Raw genomic sequence first — 12,824 nt, 5'->3', positions numbered from 1 at the left:
TCACACAAGTCCTAAAAGTAGATAAAGAGAACCCAGTTAAACAAATGAGACAAAAATATTATATTTGGTCATTTATTTATTGAGGAAAATGACCCAATATTACGTACCTGTGAGTGGCAAAAGTATGTGAACCTTGGCTTTCAGTATCTGCTGTGACCCCCTTGTGCAGCAATAACTACAACTAAATGTTTCCAGTAACTGTTGATCAGTCCTGCACACCGGCTTGGAGGAATTTTAGCCCATTCCTCCGTACAGAACAGCTTCAACTCTGGGATGTTGGTGGGTTTCCTCACATGAACTGCTCGCTTCAGGTCCTTCCACAACATTTCAACTGGATTAAGGTCAGGACTTTGACTTGGCCATTCCAAAACATTAACTTTATTCTTCTTTAACCATTCTTTGGTAGAATGACTTGTGTGCTTAGGGTCGTTGTCTTGCTGCATGACCCGCCTTCTCTTGAGATTCAGTTCATGGACAGATGTCCTGACATTTTCTTTTAGAATTCTCTGATATAATTCAGAATTCATTGTTCCATCAATGATGGCAAGCCATCCTGGCCCAGATGCAGCGAAACAGGCCCAAACCATGATACTACCACCACCATGTTTCACAGATGGGATAAGGTTCTTATGCTGGAATGCAGTGTTTTCCTCTCTCCAAACATAATGCTTCTCATTTAAACCAAAGAGTTCTATTTTGGTCTCATCTGTCTACAAAACATTTTTCTAATAGCCTTCTGGCTTGTCCACATGATCTTTAGCAAACTGCAGACGAGCAGCAATGTTCTTTTTGGAGAGCAGTGGCTCTCTCCTTGCAACCCTGCCATGCACACCATTGTTGTTCAGTGTTCTCCTGATGGTGGACTCATGAACATTAGCCGATGTGAGAGAGGCCTTCAGTTGCTTAGAAGTTACCCTGGGGTCCTTTGTGACCTCACTGACTATTACACACCTTGCTCTCGGAGTGATCTTTGTTGGTCGACCACACAATCTGTCTGACTGTGGATTGGTGGAGTCCAAACTCTTTAGAGATGGTTTTGTAACTTTTTCCAGCCTGATGAGCATCGATAACGCTTTTTCTGAGGTCCTCAGAAATCTCCTTTGTTCGTGCCATGATACACTTCCACAAACGTGTTGTGAAGATGAGACTTTGATAGATCCCTGTTCTTTAAATAAAACAGGGTGCCCACTCACACCTGATTGCCATCCCATTGATTGAAAACACCTGACTCTAATTTCGCCTTCAAATTAACTGGTAATCCTAGAGGTTCACATACTTTTGCAACTCTCAGATATGTAATACTGGATCATTTTCCTCAATAAATAAATGGCCGAGTATAATATTTTTGTCTCATTTGTTTAACTGGGTTCTCTTTATCTACTTGTAGGACTTGTGTGAAAATCTGATGTTTTAGGTAATATTTATGCAGAAATATAGAAAATTCTAAAGGGTTCATAAACTTTCAAGCACCACTGTATATAAATGTAGCAGAACTGTTATTTAAATTGGTGGTTTGAAAGCTATTCACACTTACTGGTATAAATCATCTTCCTGACTTCAACACTTGGATTCATGTCATTCTTCACGTATGTAACGACACTAACATTGTACAACGCTGCTGCTTGCAGACCTCTGAAAGTATAATGCAGTTGGATTGTAGTGTATGAAGAAGATAAGCTGTTCTGATACATGTTGCTAGAGATAGTCACACTGAACCAAGAAAAACTTCCATTCGGATGGTTCCAGGTTGCATTAATATTGTCAGATGTACTCGTCAGTAAAAGGTTTGTCACTGGATCTGGTGCTAACAGAATAACATAATGACACACAGGTCAAAACACACATACACACATTAACATTTTCTCACAGCAATGCCAGCTTGAAAAAGTTTTAAAAATTGGTTATTGACTCTTCAAGAGGTAAAACAGTATGCAGTGTCAGACAGCTTGAACACTGGGGGTGGCTGGTATAAATGTGGTAGACAGACTAGCAGGGCTAAGCCACAAATACAGTTGTGGAGAGGTGGATCCTCCCCAAGATACCTTTTGAAGAGAAACTAAAAGTAAATGGATTAAGCACAAATTTTCCAAATCAAAGCACAAATTCAGCAGAAGGATCGATGGCAGAACAAGTTTAGTGGGGTTTTTGTTTGGGTAACAACTTTTCTGTTTAGTATATTGAAAACAAATAGAGCATGAACCCAGATTCTCTACAGACTTGGAACAACAGAAAAAATGTGAACTCACAAATATAGCTCCCTATCTCTGTGCATGTGCGTGTGTGTGTGTGTGTGTAAAAGTAATAGTCTCAAAAAATTCAACATCACCAGCTTAAACTGGGAAGCTACTGCCAGTCAAAGATCTGCATGGGGAAACTGCCTGTGTGAAGGTGCCACTTTCCATGAAGATCATCTCCAACAGGCTGCCAGAATCAAGCAGCAGCAAAGGAAGGAGTGGCTCTCCACTAAACAGGCCCCTATACATCCCACTGCCAGTAACCAACATCCATGCCTACACTGTAAGAAAGTTTGTGGCTCCAGAATTGGTCTCTTCAGCCATCTGAAGACCCATAACAAGGACACCCAGGGAGGACCATCATACTCGACTTCAAGTAATTGCTGATGATGGGGTATAATAGTTTGCCTCATATCATCCTCATTCTGTTATTGATAAGACTAAGATAGATAGATAGATAGATAGATAGATAGATAGATAGATAGATAGATAGATAGATAGATAGATCTTTATCATAATTGTAGTCATACAATGAAACATTGTTTGGTAGCACTCAGAGAAAACAGCAGCAATAAAAAGATCCATCCATCCATCACTTATCCTGTGCAGGGTCGCAGGCAAGCTGGAGCCTATCCCAGCTGACTACGGGCGAGAGGCGGGGTACACCCTGGACAAGTTACCATATCATCGCAGGGCTGACACATAGAGACAAACAACCATTCACATTCATACCTACAGTCAATTTAGACCCACCAATTAACCTAACCACCACATGTCTTTGGACTGTGGAGGAAACCGGGACACCCGGAGGAAACCCACACAGACACGGGGAGAACATACAAACTCCATACAGAAAGGCCCTTGTTGGCTGCTGGGCTCAAACCCAGAACCTTCTTGCTGTGAGGCAACAGTGCTAACCACTACACCACCGTGCCGCCCGCAATAAAAAGATTATCAATTAAATAAGATAAAGTGGGTGGGGGGATTGCAGTGTAGGCAGATTGCATAATTGTAATCGGTGTATTCACATTCCTATGTGTAAAAGTGATCAAGTGAGTAAAATAAAGTGCAGTGCCATCAGATATTGCACAGATTGTATTTACAGTCCTGAATGTAAAGTGATTAGTATATTAGCAGGAACTTGGGTGTGTGTGTGTGTGTGTGTGTGTGTGTGTGTGTGTGTGTGTGTGTGTGTGTGTGTGTGTTGGTAAATGGAGGCTATATGATGCATTGCTCAACCTGAATAGTTTCATTGCCAGGTTATTGGTAAAGATTTGATTTTAAACTTCCTATCTAATACCAGCCATTACTGTTGAACTGTTCTATGTGTAATAAGGGTGCTAAAAGGGAAGAGAAAGAAGAAGAAGAAGAATCTCTGACTCACTGGTGTAGGCAGGGATGGAAACTGCCTCTCCTTCCATGGAGCAGCCTGGTTCAGTTGCCAACACGTTTAATGTGTAGTTAGTACCAGGTTTGAGGGTGTCCAAGAGTTTGGTTGTAGAACTTTTGACGCTTATTATGTGAATTATGTGACTTTCACTACTCAGAATAATTTTATACTCGTATTGCAAGCTATTGGTATCAGATGAAGTCCACTCTGCTGTTATGGTGGTACTGTCATTGTTTGAAGAGCTCAGGTTCATCACTTTAGAAGGCCCTGTAAAATTAGGTTCACATGTAGACAAGGTGGTAAGGCAACAGCCTGAGTTTTAAATTAGCACATACGGTGTTTCTAAAGTAGAAAAAATATAAGGAACAAATACCACATATAACCACTGGACTAAAGGTGATAACTGATAATTTCTGGTTTCTTTTTTTCAAAAATGGGCAATGGTAGATCAGTTTAAACAACTTTTTATTACAATTTGCAATTTTTTTAATTAAAATACAGTAAATATCATAGACTGTGCAAATGGTACACATTGCATCATTTATAGATTAACTTCTGAACTATTTACAAACTTACATGCCTGAATAGTATGAATATTTGCAGATATTATTTTCTTAGTTTTACAGTAATCAGTAAAAAAAAATAATCATACATTTTAAGTGAATATGAATTGCATATGATAGCTGGTGGTATTATTGTGTTTAACAGGGTAAGTGTATTACTCACTGGTGCAAACACTAATGGAGCCTGGCTCTCCAAAAACGGTTCCATTGACCACAGCTTGAACTGTGAAATTGTACATTTGTCCTGGTTGTAGATTGTCTACAGAGTAATCAGTAGAATAAGTTTTTGTTTGATTGCCTTCTGTGATATTTACGAAGTAGGATACATTAGTTCCATTTGATTTTGTCCACCTGAGGTGAACTACATTTGTTTCCACACTCGTGTTGGTGAGATTTCTGATCCCTTCTGGCACTAGGAAAAAAAATTGGAGACAAATAAAAAAAAAATGTTCATGAGGTTCTTACAGAAGCATGAAAAGCAAATGTATTACTTAATACCAAATAAGTGATGCAACAGAAAACATCCAATCAAATAGAAATGCAAGGAATGGTGCTGCAAGTATATTAGACAACAATTCTAGTTATTTAAGTATAAAAAAAAAAAGACTACTGGTATCAATGTTCAGGAAATAAACAATGGCAAAAAAAAATCAAAATAAATACAATTTGGAAAACATTTCACATTTAACATAGCTTAAGATTCAGGCTGCATGCTGTTCATACAGGAAATGTGTTCTATAGAAACCAGATTGCCATTGTGCTGAGTCATCTTTACCTCCGCTAAGGAGGTGATTTTTCGGTAGCGTTGGTTTGTTTGTTAGTTTGTTAGCAACATTACGGAAAAAGTAATGAACGGATTGCTCTGAATTTTTTTCCAGAGGTGTGACTGGGCACAAGTAACAATCCATTAAATTTTGGCAGTGATCCGGATCACCTTCTGGATCCCGGATTTTTTTAAAGGATTAATTTTTTCCCCATTGAAATGAATGGGCACGCAACGCAAAAAACAGATTTTTCCTTCTGTAGGCCAAACCATAAGGTGTAAAGTCATGAAACTTGGTACACTGATAGAGGAGTGGACCCTCATTGATTTTATCAAGTTTCATATTGGTACGTCTCACGCTGTAGCGCCACCAACTGATCACAGTCTTACATATGTTCATGCATGTAACTTTTGATCCGCATGTCTGATTTTCATAAGCCTGGTGCCGTTGGAATCATTGGAGCTAGACGATTCCAACACACCCCATGACGTCATTCTCCACCTAATTAGATTTTCTGCCATTTTGAATTTTGTCCAAAGTGAAGGTAGAGTGACCCTGGCCGCATGTTTTGTCCGATCATCACGAAACTTGGCACGCATGATCTCCAGTCCACGCCTAATGAATGATATTCGTTTCGCTCTCATACGTCAAAGCGTTCGCCCATGGCAGCCAATCAAAATCGATGGCGAAGCCACCAAACAGAAAGTGAGCTCATATCACGGAAACGCTTTGTATCAAGACCATATTTAGTGGCATAACTTTGGACACCATCCAAACTAGCCTGATCAAATATGGTGTTATTTGGCCACTAGGGGGAGTCACAATTAGCAAAAACGTATTTTGGCTCATATCTCAGAAACGCTTTGACGTATCAAGACCATATTTGTTGAGATGACTTTTGGCACCAGTTCATGTACCCTCATTTGGTGTCATTTGGCCACTAAGGGGCGCCACAATGAGCAAAAATGTGTTTTGGGTCATATCTCTTTACGAATTTAGAATTACATCTAAATTTTCATGTTAGTGATGCTCTGGGATGTCCCTGTAAAGAACCTTGCCAGCCTGTCATCTCCGTATGAGAATCCACCTTGTGTCTTGGCCAAACTTTTGCGTGTTGACACAAAACTTGTCGTGTGGGCGTGTGATCACCTCTCTTGCCGAGTCGCCATGGCAGTGCACCTGAGCAAGCACACTTTCGCATTTTCTCCGGAAATGCATGATGTTTTTGGTAGCGTTGGTTTGTCTGTTGGCAACATTACGGAAAAAGTAATGAACGGATTGCTCTGAAATTTTTTCCAGAGGTGTGACTGGGCACAAGTAACAATCCATTAAATTTTGGCGGTGATCTGGATCACCTTCCGGATCCCGGATTTTTTTAAAGGATTCTTGGCGGAGGTCTGCGCTCTCCGAGTGCTTTTCTAGTTCATTATGATAAGCTCTACAGTGCTGTAGTAAAGTCTGTGGCACGTCACTCAGTTTTTAAAGGAGAGGCAAAAAAAAATCTACATAGCAAAACAACAAGCCAATTCCTTTGTTCCAAGTCTCACAGATGGATCTTAGAGTCAGCACTGTTTTGTTATTCCTGACAACAGCAGGTAGGTCCTGATTGAGTTACAAATCTGCTTCTTCTTCTGGCTGTTCCTGATTAGGGGTCGCCACAGCAGATCTTTCGTCTCCATTGCTTCTTGTCTTCCACATCCTTCTCTACCACACCTGCCACTTTCATGTCCTCTCTCACCACATCCATGTATCTCCTCTTTGGCCTTCCTCGTTTTCGTTCGCCTGGCAGCTCCATCCTCAACATTCTCCTTCCCACATGCTCTGCATCTCTTCTCAGGATGTGCCCATACAATCTCAGTCTCATCTCTCTTAGCTTCATTCCCAAGCTCTCCACATGTGCTGTCCCTCTGATGTGCTCGTTCCGTATCCTGTCCAACCTTGTCACTCCCATCGCAAACCTTAACATCCTCAACTCCACCACCTCCAACTTTGCCTCCTGTCTCTTCGTTAAGGGTATGATCTCCAATCCATACATCACAGCTGGTCTCACTACCATCTAGTACATCTTACCTTTCACTTTTGCTGGGACTTTCCTATCACAAATGACTCCCGAAATCCTTCTCCAACTGCTCCACCCTGCCTGCACTCTCTTTCTTACCTCACTATCGCAGCCCCCATTTTCCTGCACAGTTGACCCCAGATACTTGAATTCACCAACTTTCTTTACGTCTACTCCTTGCATCTTCACACTCTCATCCCCATTCTCATTGATGCACATGTATTCTATTTTGCTACTGCTCACCTTCATTCCTCTTCGTTCCAATGCATACCTCCATCTCTCCAAACCCAACTCAACCTCCTTTCTACTTTCACCACATATCACAATATCATCCGCAAACATCATGTTCCATGGTGACTCTTGCCTCACTTCATCCATCAAGTGATCCATCACTATGGCAAACAAGAAAGGACTCAAAGCAGATCCTTGATGAAGTCCCACCTTCACCTTGAACCATTCAGTCATTCCAACTGCACACCTCACTGCTGTTTCACTGTTCTCATACATGTCTTACACCACTTTAATATTCTTCTCATTCACTCCACTCTTTCTCATACAATACCATAACTCATCTCTCGGCACTCTATTGTATGCCTTCTCCAGGTCTACAAACGCACAATGTAGCTTTCTCTGGCCTTCCCTGTACTTCTCCATTAACATTCTTAAAGCAAAAATTGCATCCGACGTTAGGCCTGTCACGATAAATTTTGTTGGACAATATATCGTCTCAGAAATTATTGCGATAAATAATATTGTTGACGTCTTTTCAAGTACAATTTTATGCCACTAGTAAAATAATGATCATGCAAATACACCCTTTCAAAGAACAGTAAACTTTTTTAATTAAGTCAACTTATTCAATTCAACAGTGAAACATCAAAAATATATAAATAAATAACCTAAAGAAATAAAACAAACAAAACCACTCACAACAATAAATAAAATACAATCTATGGCTCTTAAAAATTGCACTTAAGTAAATATTAACTTGGCACAGGGTAATAAAAAGACATTCTTTTCTTCACAGGTAACATTCTGCCAATCCAGTTTCTCAAAGATTAGTACCGAGATAAACAAAAAGTGCAAAGTAACAACGTATTACCAGCTGTCATTTGGATAAAAATAACAATTAGAACGAGATAATGTAGGCAAGGGCGTAGGTTTGGTATTAACATTGGTGGGGACATAAACCCAATGCCAACCCCCAGTGGCGCCAACTTCAGGTCAACATTAGAGGGTCACAAATATTTTGTTCCATTGTGTTCCACCAAAAGAGTATCCATCATCTCTCCAAAGTCCAGACTTTTAAAATCTGAAGTTCAGAACTGTAGTAATTCATGAATAATAATAATAATAATATGCAATTCATTTGATTAATTGCAAATCTTGCATGTGATGATTAACTCATTCTACCAATTTGAAAATGTGTTTTACAAGCAAATAATGCATTGACTGTTGAGAAGGTGTATGTTCCTTTCCCTCATAAATGGAAGTAAAGCACATATGGAGCCTTAAACACTGCATTCCATGAGTCTGGCAGGGGGAGTAGGCTATCTTCTGTGTGATCTTTAACTAGTTTTAGAATGCTAGTTTAAGCTGATATGTTATTGATCTAACGGTAAAACAGGATGAGGGCTCGAGAACTTTGACACGTTGAAAGCTTACAATTTTACTTGGCAACAGAATGTATGTGAATTCTGATTGGTTGTTGTTATATTATTGCCCTTTCTTCTTGAGCGGAGAGGGGAGGGAGAGGAGGGAGTGACAGGGTTCGACAGAGAAAAGTTTTCAGCCTCCCGCTTTCAAATGAACCCCCTCGAAAACCAAATCAGTTCAGCGGATGCATGTACTCGGTATGCGATGTTTTCAAGAGAGGCAGGAGTAACCAAAAATTTCTGATCAAGAAAGTGGAGGCTGTTATGCTTATTATGTGAAAATGTTTGATTTGATTAAAAGGTGTCTGGGCCACGAACAATGTCCACATCACCATCGGGTTGTTGTTGTTTACATGTGTCATGTTACACAAACTCGGTCAGGGTTCTGCAGGTCTTAACTGAAGCACTTCAAATTCAGGGTTAGCAGGCTGCTAAAGTTTGCAGGCACGTCACAAGCAAGACTCGGTGCAATATTAGCCAACATTATTAAATCATATCAAATCGTGCTAATGTCTTTGTGACCTTAATGAACACCTGTTGTTGTTGGTATCAAGTTGGATTGTTATTTACATGCCACACAAACTTAGACAACAGTCATATTCGTATGTTGTTGTTTTTACACACTGAATACAAACTGTTGTTAATAGGGTAGTCACACTAGAGGCGGAATGAGCCGGAATGCCGTCGGAATGAAAATTCTTCGTATATTCGAAGTGCATTCTAAAAATTCTTACTGCATTCTGAGTGCATTCCAAACATTCAGGCCCATTCTTGTGGCCAGCCCGAATGTTTTGCTCATGCTCAAAACATTCGAGGTGCATTCGAAGAGGAGACATATCGAACGGCATTCAAAGTGTATTCTAACTGCATTCTGACTGCATTCTAAATATTCTTACTGCATTCGAAACATTCTGATCACGTTTGAGGGAAAAATCGAAATGGCAAGCCACTTCAAATCCTGCCAGAATGTCCCAAATGTGCCTCGAATGAGCCGGAATGGACCTCGAGTGCATCTCGATTGCTGCCAGAATCTATTTCGATATTAAAATAGTTCAGCTGGAATGCACTTCGAATGCCATCTGAATATTTCGATTGCCGCTCGAATACATCTTGAATGCAGTCAGAACGTCCTGATTGGCCCTTGAATGAGTCTGGACGTGATTCAGAACACCACCAAATCGCATAAAAACATGGCTAGCTGCCGCTGGAACTTCAGTCTGCATTGAGGAGTCACCTGCTCAACATCAACCTTTTGTCCATTGTTTTAAGAAGTTTCCCAAGTTTCTCACGTCATGCCGCCAAGGAAGAAGGGAGCCACGGTCAAGAACTCCACCACTGGCCGCGGCCATGGTCGGGTCTGATACCTTCTGGGTTTTCTCCTCCTAGCCTCCTCCACATCTCTTTCAATCAGCTCTTGCTGGAGGACAGCAATCTGGAGCAAAGCAACATGGTCCAGGGGGTCCATACTCTATGTTGTCTGGGCTGAGACTGATGAAAATACTAGATTTGGCAGTGTTTTATACCCTATCAGGGACCATTCCAGTGGCATTCTTGGTACACTCGGGACATTCGTATTACATTCTAAGCATTCAAGCTGCATTCCCTTTGAATTCTTAGATGTTCAAAACATATTCGGTGGCTATTCCAGGAGCGTTCTGACTGCATTTGAGGTGAATTCGTACAGCATTCAAGGCACCTTCCGACCAGATTTTGGGTGGCAGCAATCGAACCGCACTCGTACAGCATTCGAAGTGCATTCTTAATATTCTTACTGCATTCAAACAGCATTCTAGGTATTCCTACTGTGTTCCAACTACATTTGAACTGCATTCGAAAGTTAATACACCTGGCATGTGCAAGAATAATTCGAGGCAGGTTTGAAGCACATTCTAACGGCATTCTTACAAAGCTATAAGAATGTTGGTCAGTTTGAAATTCCCTCCCGAATGTGGCACAAGTTTTGAAAAAAAAATGTTCATTCCGGTTGGTTCTGCTTGATTCCTGCTAATTCCGAATAAGTGTGACGGGGGCTTAACTGATTAATTTTACGAGCTAATCTAATGCTGCATTCCTCAAGGACAGTTTGCTAGCTAGCAGCCGGTCACTGCACTGCAACCACACTTGCTAATTGACATGGTAGCCATACTTGCTTGCTGTTTTCGCGACCACGCCCCCAGAGTGAATATTCATGAGTGAATTTTGTGTGGTTTTGCCCAGTGGAAACCAACAGTAACCATTTGTGTACTGCACATGGAGCGGGATTTTTTTTCTTCAATCAGAAATATTGATAGGGACCCACCCAGACCCAATTCTACACCTATGGTCTGTACAACGGAGCAATGTGTTGTCGTCTTTTCCCCATTCAGTGGATCCCCTGGCTGGATAACTGTTGCATGCTGGGAAGCCCTGCCTCTGACAGAGAGCTGTGTGAGACGACAGAAAATAGCGCAGTGTTTTATTCAGTCAGTGGGTGAAGCTAATACTCTGGCGATTTCCCTATGTAGATGTACAGCGCATAAATGCCAAAATCGCGGTAAAAAAAAAATTTACTGAGTTCATTTTCATTCAGAGGCATAGCTAGGATTTTTCAAAGGCAGGGTCACACATTGACTGCCAGCCTGAGTACATTATGTAATAAAAAATAATTACCATTGCTAGTTTTAGGTAGCTTAGAAACCAGCTCTTCCATTATTGCTGTTTCTTCCACGTTTTCTTGATGTTGTGTTCTAGAAACGGCACACTAAAACTTAGCTTCGAAGCCACAAAATGCAACTTTGATGGAGAAAAATATATAATAAATTGTTTACCTCTCTTCACATCGAAAGAAGGAGGAAAGTTTCGCTTGTTTTGACATGGTGAATTATTAACACAAGAGGAAATACTCGTAATCCGCAACTAAAAAGACTGCAGCTGCACTGGCAGCTTGACCGTGCTTTCTAGTGCGATCGTGTTGCACTTGCACAGAACTGTTAGTCCTGTGCGCCTTAACTCGTGCACCTGAAGGCGTGCTTTGGGCTGCGTGCGCGCCTAACGAGCTCCGGCACGCGCACCATTAAGGGTAGTACCTCACTGGGCTGCGACAGCTTGCGACAAATTGCGAACATCATTCGCGAGACAGTTTCAAAAGTGTCTTGAAACATTCTCGGGGCTTTTCAATTTCCTCGCATGAGTCGCAAAGTGTCGCGCCTTCTTTGCTGAAATTTTGAACATGTTCAAAAAATTCGTGCGACAAAATTTCTCTCAAAATAGCCGCAAATGCGTCACTGGTGTCGCAAAGCCGTCGCGAACCCTTCTCAAGTCAGTTTCCATCAGGCTTCCTCTACTTCCCTGCCTGCCGAGGGAAAGCCGGGCTGCGACAGCCTGCGACTAGTTGGAGACAGCAATTGCAGTAAAATATACTAATATCAATTCACTGTGATTCCAAGTCAAAATTGTCGCTAATTCGCATATTTTATCGCAATTGTTGTGTCTCCAACTAGTCACAGGCTGTCGCAGCCCAGTGAGATACTGGCTTAACAAAGAACACCTGTCTTTAATCAATGAACTGTTTGGGCTATTTAAGGACTGCACCCATGCAAGGATGATGCGAAGTATTATGCTGCGTCTAGTGTGCCTTACTGAGCCTTGTTTCCTGTCCCTGTTCTTGTTGACCACCTGGTTTTTCGACTCCTGTTTCTCGTCCCTTGATCTTGTATAGTTTTGCCTCTGATATTCTGTCTGCGCCTCGATTGACCTCCTGCCTGTTTCCTCGATTTCGACTTTGCCTGCTGTTTTGTATTATTTAACATATCTGCATTTACATCCGCCTCTCCTGCACACACTCTGACAAACTGGGTTTTCGCGCCCAAACCACAGGAAGTCCATACAAGGTTATAGAAACCCTAATGAGGCTGAGATGACAATCTAATTTAAAAAAAAAATGTTAGAAAAATTACAGTGGACACTTTTATAATATTCTTATGTGGCTACTGAAAAAAATGTATCTTCCGACAAGGGGGGGGGTTCCACAGGCACCCCAGGACCCCCCCCAGCCCTTGTCATTTACCGTATGATAAGTCAGTATATTGAATATCACGACAGGCCTATCCGACGTGCTCTTCCTTGGCATAAACCCGTACTGCTGTTCACAGATTGCTACCTCTCTTCTCAATCTCGCCTC

The 12,824-nt window shown here is 41.3% G+C and overlaps 1 protein-coding gene across 4 annotated transcripts in view; it reads right to left on the bottom strand.

The window, feature by feature from the left end:
• The window catches only part of LOC132887921 (receptor-type tyrosine-protein phosphatase eta), a 51,180-nt gene that overhangs the window by 11,883 nt on the left and 26,473 nt on the right, over positions 1–12,824 (bottom strand). For 3 of the 4 annotated variants that reach the window (XM_060923730.1, XM_060923739.1, XM_060923748.1), the window contains exons 4-6: positions 4,351–4,599; positions 3,619–3,891; positions 1,535–1,804 (exon numbers count right to left, since the gene is read on the bottom strand). In XM_060923730.1, coding sequence (XP_060779713.1) covers positions 1,535–1,804; positions 3,619–3,891; positions 4,351–4,599 — 792 coding nt within the window. The remainder of the gene's footprint in view (positions 1–1,534; positions 1,805–3,618; positions 3,892–4,350; positions 4,600–12,824) is intronic. The other variant, XM_060923756.1, reaches the window with a different exon arrangement.

Source organism: Neoarius graeffei, chromosome 1 (assembly GCF_027579695.1).
Source record: "Neoarius graeffei isolate fNeoGra1 chromosome 1, fNeoGra1.pri, whole genome shotgun sequence".
In the NCBI taxonomy this organism is placed as follows: Eukaryota; Metazoa; Chordata; class Actinopteri; order Siluriformes; family Ariidae; genus Neoarius; species Neoarius graeffei.
The sequence above is the reverse complement of the archived record's forward strand: the minus strand, read 5'-3'. Positions and strand labels throughout refer to the sequence as shown.